This window comes from Mchenga conophoros, linkage group LG7, assembly GCF_057382185.1.
Source record: "Mchenga conophoros isolate Kocher_MC1m ecotype Shallow Benthic linkage group LG7, M_conophoros_male_GT1.1, whole genome shotgun sequence".
Taxonomy (NCBI): domain Eukaryota; kingdom Metazoa; phylum Chordata; class Actinopteri; order Cichliformes; family Cichlidae; genus Mchenga; species Mchenga conophoros.
Window position 1 is genome coordinate 3,290,611 of NC_140532.1, and position 13,861 is coordinate 3,304,471.

Here is a 13,861-nt window from a genome sequence, read left to right on the forward strand (position 1 = left end):
CATCTCTTCAAGTCCAGAGTGCGGCGGCGCGGAGGAAACGCCAACAAGCCAAAAACCCCTCATCCAGCTCTACTTATATTATGTAGAGAAGCTATAGACAGACTAGAATGCATAGAAATGTGCGCACAAGTAGAACAGCAGAGGGTGTGACTGATTAACGACTCAACCAAATTCACTCATTCATAACCATTTGCAATTACTGAGTGACCTCTCGGCTGACATTAACCTGCCTTCAGGATTCTTGACTTCAATGCTGATGACGGCAGAAAAAGGATCGTTCCTATAGCAACAGCCACGGCTGGTTATACATCACTGGAGTAGACAGCATCCACTGATCTTTATGCAATCAGGTGGGATCAAAACAGGAACCTAGGTTTTCTCGACTAGCTGTAGCCGTCAGTGACTCAAATTAATTCCTTTGCAAAGTAAAGAAAGCAGTGCTGGCTTAGACATGCTGGAGCAGAGTGTGCATATCATCTCCCATTAAAGCACTCAACACCAATTATACCTTAACAGACATATGACCAATCCCAAAAAGCTGACTAGGGACCAGCTTTCCTTGACTCCACCTATTGTGTAGCACAGTCGAGAGGTCCTACAAACAACTATTGTAAGACAACCAGAAGATAAAAGCAGCTGAACTGAGATGAAGGAATATCAGTAATCTTAAAACCCGAGATTAGATTAAGGAAACAGGAAGAAAGAAAAGACAGCAGTCAAGTGTACATCAATAAAATTCAATTTGCATATTCAAATGTCATCACTGTCACATTTGGGATGTCTCATTTAGCCGTTTATGAGCTGGTATTTCATCAAAATCGCCCTGGCGCTTGTGACTTGTCACACAAACGAGGACAAATTAAAGTCTGTGTATAATCGCTTTCATATTAACGAATCTACAGCCTATCAAAAACAGAGGACGCATAGAAGGCGTTGTATGCTGGTGTAATGGAGACTGATGGTGGTGTCTCTGGTGTCTGACCTTGTGCTCAATCATGTTGCTGATCTCAGGCAGGAAGTTTTGGCTAATGACACGGTAGAGGTGGCGATCCTGTGGGGAGGTTTTGTCCTTGATGCTTTCTGCCAGACTGAGCCACTGCTCCTCTGTATCACACACCAGCGACCAAGCGCCTCGCTTACGGCCTGCACAGGAAAGAAAGGAAAAACAACATCGGACCACTGATTCTAGGGAAAAATGCAAACAAAGGGAAAAAATGTCAGGATATAAAGCACAAAGTTTCTTTACCTGTGGTTGGGGGAAGATCTTCCAATTCATGTTCCATCTTCATCTCTGGCACATCACTTTCCACCTCACTGTAAGAAATATAAAGCCATGAAGTCCCTACAAAAAAATGGCATGCTTAAAAGTAACTCTGGTATAAGAGCTGATCCTCCACAACTACTTTTTGGAATTAATTAAAATTCCTCGCTACACACATGGTGAGAATATGGTTAGAGAGCGTGTGCTCAAGAAATACTCCATTAATCATTTATTACATTTTGGGTCCAGCAGTAGGATAAAGGTCAAGTCAACAACTGACTGAGAGCAAAGGACATGAAGACCCAGATCATCAAAACCTGGGCGAGTATCGTTTTCACACGGGAAACAGACGAGCTCATCTGCACAGCACATGCCCAAATCTAAACGTCTGTGTCTCCGCCCTGTTAGTACTGACCGCAAAGTTTTTCTTGTTTTTGTTTACCTTGGTGAATCTTCCAGCTTTCTCTTCTTTGGTGGTCTTCCACGTTTCTTTTTCTCTGGTAATGTTAGTTCTGTTGTTTCATCACTGGGGAAAAAAAAAAAAAAAAAAAGCAGGTTAAAAGGTTAAAAGTACAGCTTAGGTAGGAATAAAAGACAAGTAAATTAACCCTTAAGAGGACTCTAAACAAGTGGTAAAATTTTATTTCAACTGAACACTTCAACATTCAGCTAAGTGCAGATGATTCATTCTTGGTTGACAGAAAAAGAAGCATTACCTGTGTTTTCCTACTTTCTTTGTCACTGGCTCTTCTTTGTACATGCGAGTGCCGTAAAAGTACCAGTAGAGGGCTCCATTTCCATCCTGCCCCAGGGGTTCCACCCTCAGGCTGTCTGCATCCAGGCCCTGGAGGTGGCGGGGGTGGGGATATAACATTTCTTAAATAATATGCAGTGTGTCATCAGAGGGTGATGTCATTTTAGCTCTTTGATCGTACAGAGGCGTGAATCATGTGCTGACAATAAGTACTTTCGATATCTTGTTAAGAGTGTTCATGAATTATAGCAGTTTACAGTTTAAAAATTAGAAACCGATTGACAGTACAGGGGTAAAGCCTCAGATTATGATAACTCCACCTTAGTTCATGGCAGTAAATATACTTTTAAAGAACAGTAAAACTAAGATCTTGCACTCTTAGGCCAAAGTTAAACGAGGCAGCTGCTCAGTGACAAATATATCTGACTATGCTTTAAAGCTGAACAGCTGGGTGAACGAAATCATTCATCATGTTGTCAAAAAAGCAAACTTTAACAGTACACATGTACACAACTCGGCAGCATTAATGGAGCATGGAACCTTTTATGTACAATTACTGACTCAATACTGAGTGAATGTTTAACTCTTTAATAAATTGTGAATACATTATTATGATCACATGTATTCTTTTAGTCACCTTAAGCAGGTCAAAGACATCAGCAGCATCCAGACGGTAGTCACACAGCCGGTGCAGCAGTTCCACCTGAGTGCGAGGGGGTAAGCTCTCAAAGGGCCCCTCTCGAAGTGGGTTGGGTTTCCCCTCTTCCAGCTCCCAGCGGTAGCTGATGATGTCGTCCAGGTAACTGCTAAATGCCTGGGGGCTAAACAGTAGAGCGGCCTTACTCATCTCTGCCGTATTGATTTTTAGATGTCACTCTACTGGGTTAGCTACACCTCGAGTAAATTTGTCCTTTTACGCATCTTAATCATGAAAGATTATTAAATCAGAATTAAGCACTAGCTGCATGTCAAAAATAACAATCCAACACAGGGCTTCACTTTTGTACTGAGATTTCTATGGATGGCTAGATTCAACCAATTCAGTTGCAAATCTTGGCACTGTAAACCCAACGCAGCATGCTTCAGTACAAACTAGCATCGCTTTCTAGGAAACAGGCAAGGTTCACACTATCATACAGGCTGGAAAAAGAGAGGAGGTGGGGCTGGTTTAAAAAAGAAGAAGAAAAGGACTAGTTTCTTTGAAGGGGAGTTGTGTTGTATCTATGAGTGAAAACTGGTAAATAAATGTTGGTTCCGGTTCAGGTCTAGCCGATTAATCTGTACCGTTCAGTTCCAGCTCACATGAACAGAACAAGAGCTTGGGGCAAGGGTGAGCATCTATGGAACAGCACAGAGAAAGAGGGAGAGAAAAAAAATGGCTTATCTTGAAAGAGCAGCGTGCACTTTTCACACAGCTGCAGGCTCGCCCCTCCTCACTACTACCCCATCTCTCTCCTCCTTTCTGTCCTTCGTTTTCTCCGACATCCTCCCTCCCTTCTTTCCCCCGCTCCGGCAGAGCGTTTAACGCGTGCGGATGAAAAGGGCAGCTCTGTGAAAGGCCAGGGCTGAGCAGCCACCCCCAGGATGCCAGAGCCTGTCCAGTCCAATAAAGCAGGCTGTCCTCTTGTTACCGGCTGCCTGGCTGGAAAAACTGGATCACTCCTGCTCTGTGCTTATCACTGTACTGTACCACTATGCTACTCTATAACGATGGGTTAGATTAACAGGCGTATCGAAGGGGAAGCCCCATGGGAGGTAGAAAACATTTGCGGATTTGAATAACAGCCTCTGCTTCGCGTTCACTTTCTCCCACCACTTTATAGAAAAGTTTCTGTGGCTACGCCGTTTTCGGATCACCGCGGTAGTAAACATGATGTCACCATACCACCTATCACTACTTTCAGCGCTCCTTATGGTGACTAAGTTCTGACTCCTCAGTGAGTTATTGCGCTCGTGACTCAGACTTCCTATGAAGCTTCCTGGGTATTATGACTAATTTGAAGAAGATGGAAAGACAAGTTTTATCTTGACACATTTAAGTAAAAATGGTAATTCTTTTCCATTGTGCCTCTGCTTCATTAAAAAAAAAAAAAAAACTCTAAATTTGAATTCCAACTTCCACCACTACTTAGACCTACAGTCAGCTACGAAGTAAATTTCCCACGCCACTTGGGGCAGTTTTAAGCAGCAGGAAAATGTGAATGTTCCTGCTTATATTCACCTATTTATTATCTTTCAGAACAAATGTAACTAAAAATATTAAACATACTATAAGAAAGCCAAACATCAGCCATCTACACGCTGCCTCATTTAACACGTTCAATTATGTAAAAGTAGCTAAAGTTGGACATGGTCCTACACTCAAGACTCCATGATTAGGAGAGTAAAACTGGGCTTAAAATTAAATGTTAATGTTCTTACCCTCATTGTTTAGAAAACTGTAATAAGTTTTGCTTTATTTCTAAAATGTGAAAAGATTTAAGGGGACCTCCTTACTGTACTGGACAGCGATCTCAGCTCTGAAATGTGCACACCTCTATCTGCAACAAGTCAACTTGTTGCATTTTTATTATGTCCAAATAAACTTTGGTTCAACCCCGGGGTTCTATCATGAATCAAAACTTTTTCGGTCGTCCCCTTCAGACACATGTTTCTTGTCAAAAGTGACCTACGTCACGATGCCAGCCGTGTTACGCATCCCACGTCTGAAAACGGCTTATGTGTTACAGGTGGTGTTACACAAGCAGACCTGATGTGACCTGGCAGCGTTTGCTATATGCCAGGTTCTTTTTCTATTCTTTACTTACGTGATGTCAGTGCGCTGGTAGCATCCCTGCAACAGACAGGCAACGAGATCCCCAAGGAAATCCAAGTCCTGTTCTGACAGGGCTTTCTCCAGCTCCTGGACACAGAGGACACAGTCAATCAACATGTGAAGAAACTACAAGCACTTAGCAAGCGATAACTGTGCAAACATGCCGATTTGCGCAATAATGGAAGCAGAGAAATGCATCTCGCAAATGAAAACTATCTAAAAAAATAAATAAATAAATAAATAAAAGGCAAAAGTATTGTGACTGGGAAATAAACAGGTGGCTTTCTGTGTGTTTAGACTGTTGGCCACTATAAAGGAAGTGGTATGTGATCAAAATGGAGAAACTGCTGGGATGAGTGTAAGGTAAGCTGGCAGATTTCGGTGGGAGGTGTAACAGCTAGAGCTCGCATCCTGTCTCATTAAGGCGTCTTGGTTTGCTGGTGCTTGTTGGGCTGTAGCTGAGGTTCAAGTTCAGTCATGACCCCTCTCCTGCCTGGCATTGTGTTAGTCATTTAGGTTTTATGAAGCGGCAATAACCGGCAGAGCAAAATCTCAAAGATCTGAAAGCACCAAGAAAGGACAGCAGGCAGCAGAGACCGAGAGCTACAACACAGACATGCCCCTTCTCCTCTGCTGATCAACCAAGACACTGGACACCACACAGCTTCCCAGCATGCACAGCTCTCCTTGATCACACCCAAGGACTCTGAAGTTGAGCCAGAGGGAAGAGAAGGAAATGCAAATGAACAGTGTTCCATCAACCTAGTGTCCGTTTCATTTAAAAGCACCCTCCCGCAGGATACAGAGCAAACTCTTCAAAGCTCATACAGACGGCTCGCAGCTAACCACTCCCACCCCTAATAACCATTGCTTTCACACCAACAACTTCTGTTGTTGGTGTCACTCTTGCCCCTCTTTCACAAGTACTTCTGCACCTGTAGTACTTGTGAAAGTCCTATAAATGCTGATCGGTTCTCTCAGCTTTAACCAGGGAAAAGAAATGACGCATCAATTACTTAAGGTCCTTAAAGGTCAGTGTACACACCTCTTTGCTGTGGAAATGACAGAAGCCGGTACACAACAAGTTGGCTCAATGAAAAAACAAAAAGAGCCAAAAACAACAAGGTTGTGAAAGAAGTTGAAAAACAGGATAAGATCAACGTTTCTGCTCGAGGTTAGGAACGTAAAGAGCATGAAGGAAAAACGAAAGAAAAAATGCAAACCAGGAGGGCGAGTTTCATAAGAGCGGATAAGAATCACGTCTCGTGATTGAGAAGAACAGCTCATTATGTTTACAAGCGCACTGAGGCTATTTTAAAAGCCTGAAGATTGACATGGTCACAGTGACCACAGTCAGACTGTAATGGATTTTAGGTGTACGGCTTAAACTGTAGGCTTTACGAGTGCGTGACTGCCAGGAGCAAATCAAAGTCTATTTTAAGTTCTGAAGTAGCCAGACATGTAAGATTTACCGACCACAACTTTTGCCTTGTTGTGGTTAAAAACGAGGCACAATTTCTTGTCAAGGCCAGTGCATACCAATAATTGGGTGATCATTACCAACCGTTTTAAATACTACAGAATTGCATTTGTATTTCTACAGCATTTTTGACAAGTTTAATAAATCTCCTGGTTGTGCAGCACATGCTACAAGACCAGGAGTAACAGTGATAGACAAACTCACAGTAATGTAAGCAAGACTGCATTTAAGGACATTATTTTGCCACTTTGCTTCGAGTTATGAAAATCAGGTTGGAATACCTTCCTAAACAGCAGTACTGTGTACTGTATATCAAGTATAGATCAGGTAGACCGAGGTTTAACAATAGAGACTCCTTAAAGTTCTTAACATGTGCTCAGGCTAGCTCACTCGTCATGGGGTGGTCACATATGCAGAAGAGCTCTTTCGCAGCGCGAGCTAACTCTGGATACAAAGACACACGTGGGCGTTTGTAAGCGCATGTGCATAGGACGCAGTGAGATCCTGTGTCATGCTCTTCCACTTCCAGGTCCCCTGTCAGGCAGCCTCTGGGCCAAAGTGAGCACATCCATCAGAGACAAACTGCACTTTGATCACACTTTGAAAAAAGCCGGGGCCAAGGCTGGGGAAAGAGTTCAGAGTTGAGTACAGAACAGCAAGTGGAGGGCTCGCTGCAGCCCACTGGATGAACAACTCTTCCCTAACTTTGAAGTGCCACACAGTCTGTCAGATGGCAAAGGGAGGGGAAATTACTGGGGTCTATTTGCTCTTTCTTCTCTCACCCATCCATTGACCAATCCCTCTGTGGCCTGTTGCTAACAAACAGTTAGCACGATAAAGGACTGCAAGGGACACCGCTGCAGCTGGAAGCGTCCTGTGGGAACCTTTTGCCTCGATAAGCACATGCACACACGCAACGCAGCACCCAAACTCACTGCACTGACACTATAGATAACAGGAAAAAACACACCAATGACAATTCATTCAAACGTGTACTTTGACTGCCTAACATTAATGATCAATGGGGCCGAACGATAAAAAAGCTGAATAATTGATAAGATATAATTTGGCTATAATTTGCATAAATCAAGGTGAGCTGTCAGATTTATTGGCAAGATACTGCTGTGAAAAACCGGCTATTCATTTCAGATACTGGGACAAAGATTGGAGGGTGAGTCAAGGTTTAGTCAAAAGGTGTGTGTCATCACTTCACTCCCTCTGTAGGCCTGGCTTGCAATCAGCAATTCGCCCTGAAGGTATTTGCCACTTCTTTCACCAGACGCCCCTGCTGTTTCTCTCTCTGCTCCTCTCACTGGCTTAACCTCTTATTCCTCTCTTTCACACCATTTTCCTCCCCCTGCCCTGCTGCCCAGTGTCTACAGGGCCTCTGAGGCATTCTATTATTCCCCTGACAACACCCTTGCTCCACTCTCCACCCCGCATTTTCCTTTCTCCATCTTCCTTATCTGTCCTCTCCCTCCGCACATTATCCACACCCAAACCAGTTGTTGGCTTCACTGGAGCTGAGGGCAGAATAGCAAAGTAGAACTCATTTGGCAGGTATTCTCCGCACTACATCATCAGTGAGATGGACCGGCCACATCCACTGAAACAACTTAAACTGTTTGGGTCACTGCTTTGTCTATTCAGAGCAGCAGACAAGTGCGAAAAGTAACACCCATGGTGACAATGTGGCTAACCACTTGTTCTTTTCAAAAGGCCCAATCACACCTAACGAGTCTTCATTAACATTTGCAGAATAAAATGCCTACATTCTCAGTTCTGTTATTCAGCCCAGTTGACACTATTACTTCTGAATCTCATTTTTATAAACATGTACAAATTATTGTGTCTAAAAAGGTTCCAGTTACTACTCACAGCATGCCTGCCATGACTAAAGTCAGAACACCAGCAAAGCTTACAGATACAAACAAATGATTGTTTATTCTTCTTCTGTAAAAAAGAAATTCAATTTTGCTATTGAAACTTCTAAATGTATTATTCCATCATTTACACCAAGCTAAATTACTGCATTTTAATGAGACTGACTATAAAAATAGATTAATGATTGTATGTTTTGGCTCCAAGTATCTAACTATTTACAAATGTCCAGTCATCTGTGATAAGCACTTTCAGAGTCTTTGTCCACCTCATGCAGATAACGGTAAAAAGGTATCTTTTTTTATGCTTACGGCCAAGTAAGAAGTGGCAATATAGACATCTCAGGGGAAAGATTATTAAAGCTATACCTATTTAACTGCCAAAACACCCCAGAATTTACAGTCACTTCATTGATAAAACCTACTATTACTTGCAATGTCTTTAACAATATGATTTATACAGGCAACTCCTTATTCAAGAAGAAACCATGACAATAATGTGCTGTGTCTGACTATATCCGACTGTATCTGCCTGAGTCAACAAGTTTCAGTCATTTCTTAATTTCCTCCTTCAAACTTTGTCTAAACATAGACCACAGGCCTGGTTTGGTAACCACGCATCTGTATCAGGGCTGGATTTTGACAAAGAACTTTATACAAATGCCTCCTAGAGACGGTGAAAATAAACACTAAATTTGCAAAACACAAAAGATAAGGAGACATATGGACAAACCAGGACAACGCTTGATTTAAGCTCAATTAAGACTTCTGCAGGAAATAACTTATGTAGTAACTGAAAAACTCCTATGCTTACACCTCAATCTTCCACTCAAGTCGTGGTGGTATGAGTCGCCCCAACATCTCGGGAGGTGCACATCGTGCTACGTAGAAGGTTGTAGCATAGGATTAAAATGGGATTCTGGTTGTGGTGCAAGTTACAACGTAGCTCTGACGCAGAAGCATAATTTTCATGTTAAAAGTTAAATCTTACCCCATCTCTCCAGCTAGTATTGATCCAAAACACATGTGTGTGTTAACAGTTTACTGAGATGTAGACTGATAACTCTCCCAGCTGTATTTAGTACTAAAGGAGGCAGACACGTTCTATCCAGTCACAGCTGTCTCATAAGAGCGGGTCCATCATGGACTGACTGTGTATTCAATAAACCTGCATTATGTGCGGGCACATCTGCTGTTATAAGGGTTACAATGATACCACTGGGACAAAACACAGTCTGACTCTTTGATATGAGAATCAAAGTGGTAAATGTTATGAGACATGAATCAACTGAAAGGAGGAGAAGACCTGACTTTCTGAAAGAAACACTATCAAGGCTAAAAGCAGCCAACAGATTTCAATGCAAAGCAGAAACGCTGCATATCCACATAGAAGTGAAATGTGCTTTTGTCAGTGGATGCTAACGGACCCATCATGTGCCCCAATCCATATCTGCACAGAGAGAAAACCTGAGATAAAATGTGTGCATGTGTGTCTCTGGCCAGTACCACCTGTAGAGTGAAAAAGAAGGGGTTTAGATAAGTGGCATTTTGTATCAGCGGCTCCAAGGTTAAAGCAGATCCTCAAAGCCTTTAATATCTGGAGGTTGGCCTCTCCGGCTACCCTCACAGCAGACACTTTCCATGCCACTGCCGTTAACAGCTCCTCCGGGGTCTATATCACCAACAGTTGGAGGACGTGTGCATGGCTAGCTGGAGGGGGAAGGGATGTCTGTTTGTTGTGTAAAGGCTCCTCTCTTCCTCTCCTATACTTCTTTCTTCATTTCTTCCTCCACCACCCCCCTCCCACTTTCAGCTTACACATGGCTCCTCCAGGAGCCATCATCTGACAACACCCTCCACCCCCGCACGTAACCACCTCCTGCCACATGACAAACATGAACACATAGCCGTAACACCACAGGAAAACGCCCTCACATCCTCAGGATGTACGGTTCATCTGATCAGAGGAAAGCATCAACAACTTTTTGTTGGTGCCAAATGCATTTGACTGATTCATCAAAACAAGAACTTCTAAAAATATATATATGTATATAATAAATTTAAAATAGTGAAAAAGTAATGCACTTTACACTCAAGATTCACACAAGGCATTCCTACAAGAATTAGATCTCTTCATGGACATATGTGACAAGGAAAACAAACAAAATGAACAAAAAACCCACCAAAAAAAAAATAATAATAATAATAGTTCCATGCAAATTAAACCACTCTTAGAATAGAGACAAAAACAAACATGATACACTCGCAGCTTCTGGGTCAGTTTAAACATTCTGCTAAGTAGGGCTGAACGATTATGGAAAATAATCTAATTGCGATTTTTTGCCCCAATATTGCGATTGCGATGCGATTATTTTTTAAGGTCTTTGTCTTCTGTATTATTAAACAAAGACAAGCAATACATCATATAGTATGGCCAATACTATATTACATTAATTTTAAACTGTTCTTTCCTGGAAGACAGACCTCTGTTATGATGACATGAGGTGATGCATGAATTGATGACTGACATTTTTATTTAACTTCTTCAATCACAACAGTATATTTGAACATACACAATAGTTTATTTTTAGCTTACAAACATCTGAGCATAAAGTGCTGACAAGGAACCCTGGTGTAAACATTAAAATGAAAGTCAGTACAATGTGCAGATTGCAGAAATATACATAAAAAAAAAATCAGTGGCTTTACCACACTCAGTTTTTCGACATCTGTGAACTACTAGACAGTCATTCAATAAAAAAATAATATTAAATAAATAAAACTAATAAATAAAAAATACACACATCTTACTGATCTCTGCAGTCAGAAACATTACACATAAAGTGCAAACATAATAGCAATTGTATAAACACACACACAAACACGCCTTTAAAGTTTAAAGGCGTGAAATTGGACGGTCTAGTTCTGGTTAGCGTCACCGCTGTCTCGGTGGAGTTTAATAAACTCGGCCGTCTGCTTCTTGCTATCTAAAATATAACCAGACACTGGTGTAAATTCTCGACTGTCTCATACTTCTGTTTAATAAGTTTTCTGTTTGACGTTTAGTCAGCTGTGTGAAAACCAAGGAGGAACCCACCCGGGGGATTAATAAAGTTTTATTTTATCTAATCTAATAACTTTAATCTCAGCCAAACCGATTTACTCACGAACAAACAAAACACTGAAAAAAGCCCAACAATAACATTTTTAGGTTGTCTAAGTGACTTATATATTACGTTTAACCCGAGCAGCGAAACTCCGCGGTGATCTGAAAATGATGTGCCGGGAGTTGTGCCGTTCTCGGCCGCATCAGTAACCCTCGAGCTCCCGGCTAGCTGTCGAGCTGGTGGGTAGCAGACGCCTCTGAAAACGTCGAAGCACTTTTGCAAATATGGGATATCTTGATAAACCGAGCAGATATTTGATGTTTACACAACTACTTTCTTGCCTGAAAATATGTTAAAAGTTTATTTTGTGACCCAGAAAGATTAGTATGAGTAATTTTAAAACTTAGTAGCGGCCGCCATTGCTGGAAACTGGAGTTTGGCTGGGCCGCGCTATGAATTCTGGGATATGGTAGTAATTTGGACAGCCTTCGGCGCGTCGCTGTGACGTAATCGGTCTACAAATGCGGCCTCAGGAGGATGCAGCCCATGAATTTGGACATGTCCAGAGTATAATCGCAGCCTTTGCGGTTAGAAAATTGCACTTGATCATGTCGCGATATTATCGCAAATGCGATATATCGTTCAGCCCTACTGCTAAGTTTTATTTTAGTATCAGTGTCATGGCCAGGTGGGACAGGTGGCTTGGCTACAGAGTAGGAGACCGCGGGAAGGGAGGAGAGGGATGGGCATTGCACAGATCTTTCCTCAGTTGAGCTCTCTCAGACAGACGGAAACCTTTTACACGAACTACCTCTCCGAGTATGTGGGAGAGGATCATTAAGCACAGGAGAAGGGGAGGCCACCCAGTACAGCGAGCGTTTTGTGTGTTCACTGCCAGCTTTAAGGACACATAGCATCAACTTTCTCATATAAAACTGAGCTTCCTGCTTCAGCTGACATCCCAGTAGAATCATACACACACACGCACGCACAGAGAAAACAGATGGTTCAAACACACACACAAAAAATAAAAATCTCACATGTGTAGGGAGCCTAAAAAGATTATGTGAAATATGCGCTGCTAATTCACATAAATGTCAATTATGTGAATTAAAGATCAACTTTGGATCAATTCATTTTACTTAAGGAGATGTACATCTTTCAAACTATAATCTGGGCATGTTTTAAGGTGGGATGGCTGCTGAGTGTAGCACTGCCTTTAAATGGAACATTTCACAGGATAAGATGCGACACAGCACAGGGTCTTATAGCTCTTACAGTTATGCCAAGGTCCCGACTTTCACAAACAGCGACGCAAAAGCTCCTAGGGCCGTGTTCAAACCGACATTAGCCCCTGTGTGAAGGAACCCACCCCCCTAATTCATTTGAATGCTCTGTCGAGGCATCAGAATTGCTGGGGGAGAACAGCGGGCCTTCCAGTAAACACGTTGAACCAGGCCACGCTTTTGCTGTTACAAAATGAAACATCCACCGGTAACTCGCTGGACCGGTTATTCAAGTAAAATCTAACCCTACCCTGATAAACACCCCTCTTCTTTGTGCCAGCACAGCTCTAAAATACTTCCACTCCAACTATTGGAGCAATATTATGTAGATACGTAGGATGTGTTCTGGATTTGTTTTGCAGCTTGATACACTAGTGATCCTGCGACATCTGTCCAGGTACCAGGGATCCTTTAACTCTCATACCAATACTAGTTTCATGTTTCCTAGCCACCTCTTAAACAATTGTCAACATTACTGCATTGCTAAAATCTGTTGACACAAACATTCTCAAAACTGCCTGCATGGTTTTTCTACTACGGTAGCTGACTCCAGGATGTCATTGTGCCATTTTCTCACACAAACACACTCTCACACCTGATGAAAGCCACGCTGTCTGTAAAAACTGCCTCTAGGTCGTCTCCTTATCTGCTGACTTGAGTAACACCATCTCACTGGATGAGAACTTCTTATCATGTTGTTTCTTCGACACTTCTGATGTCTGCTTCACAACCGGCTGCAAAGACGCTGAGTGAAAATGCAAACTGAAGGGATGCTGTCCTGACTAGAGACAGAGGGAGGGAACCATGGGGTGCTGCAACAATGGAACTGTGAGGAAAAAACAGTATATGTGCCCTTCTACCTCCCCCTCTGTGCACATAGTCCCCATGTGAAACCATCTGATGCATGTACTGCTGCTCTCACTTGTCAATCACAACTGGGGGAGGGGCAGCAGACTATTACAAAGCCCCCCCACCCACCCACCCACCCACCCACACACACACACACACTGCATGGAAGAGAGGGCGTTAAAAAGACATGCAAAAAGGTTCTTGATGTCACAGCAGCAGTTGCGGAGTGTGAAAACTCTTTAAGGGGTTACGATCTAGAAAGGAAGTTATTAGAGGCTGGCGTCTGCAAGGCAATAAGCAAGGTTGAGCTGGGATGTTTCCGTGGGTGGGACAGTAGCAAAGAAAGGCAATGGGATGCCAGGGATGACTGATCAGTATAGCTGTGGGAAGAGAATGGATCATTGTTAATGTGTGCAGGGATCCAATCTC

General features: G+C 42.6%; 1 protein-coding gene across 1 annotated transcript in view; it reads right to left on the reverse strand.

The window, feature by feature from the left end:
- The window catches only part of cecr2 (CECR2 histone acetyl-lysine reader), a 34,488-nt gene that overhangs the window by 13,277 nt on the left and 7,350 nt on the right, over nucleotides 1-13,861 (reverse strand). The window contains exons 2-7 of the mRNA XM_085281537.1: nucleotides 4,823-4,917; nucleotides 2,653-2,836; nucleotides 1,978-2,105; nucleotides 1,704-1,787; nucleotides 1,247-1,314; nucleotides 983-1,143 (exon numbers count right to left, since the gene is read on the reverse strand). Coding sequence (XP_085137663.1) covers nucleotides 983-1,143; nucleotides 1,247-1,314; nucleotides 1,704-1,787; nucleotides 1,978-2,105; nucleotides 2,653-2,836; nucleotides 4,823-4,917 — 720 coding nt within the window. The remainder of the gene's footprint in view (nucleotides 1-982; nucleotides 1,144-1,246; nucleotides 1,315-1,703; nucleotides 1,788-1,977; nucleotides 2,106-2,652; nucleotides 2,837-4,822; nucleotides 4,918-13,861) is intronic.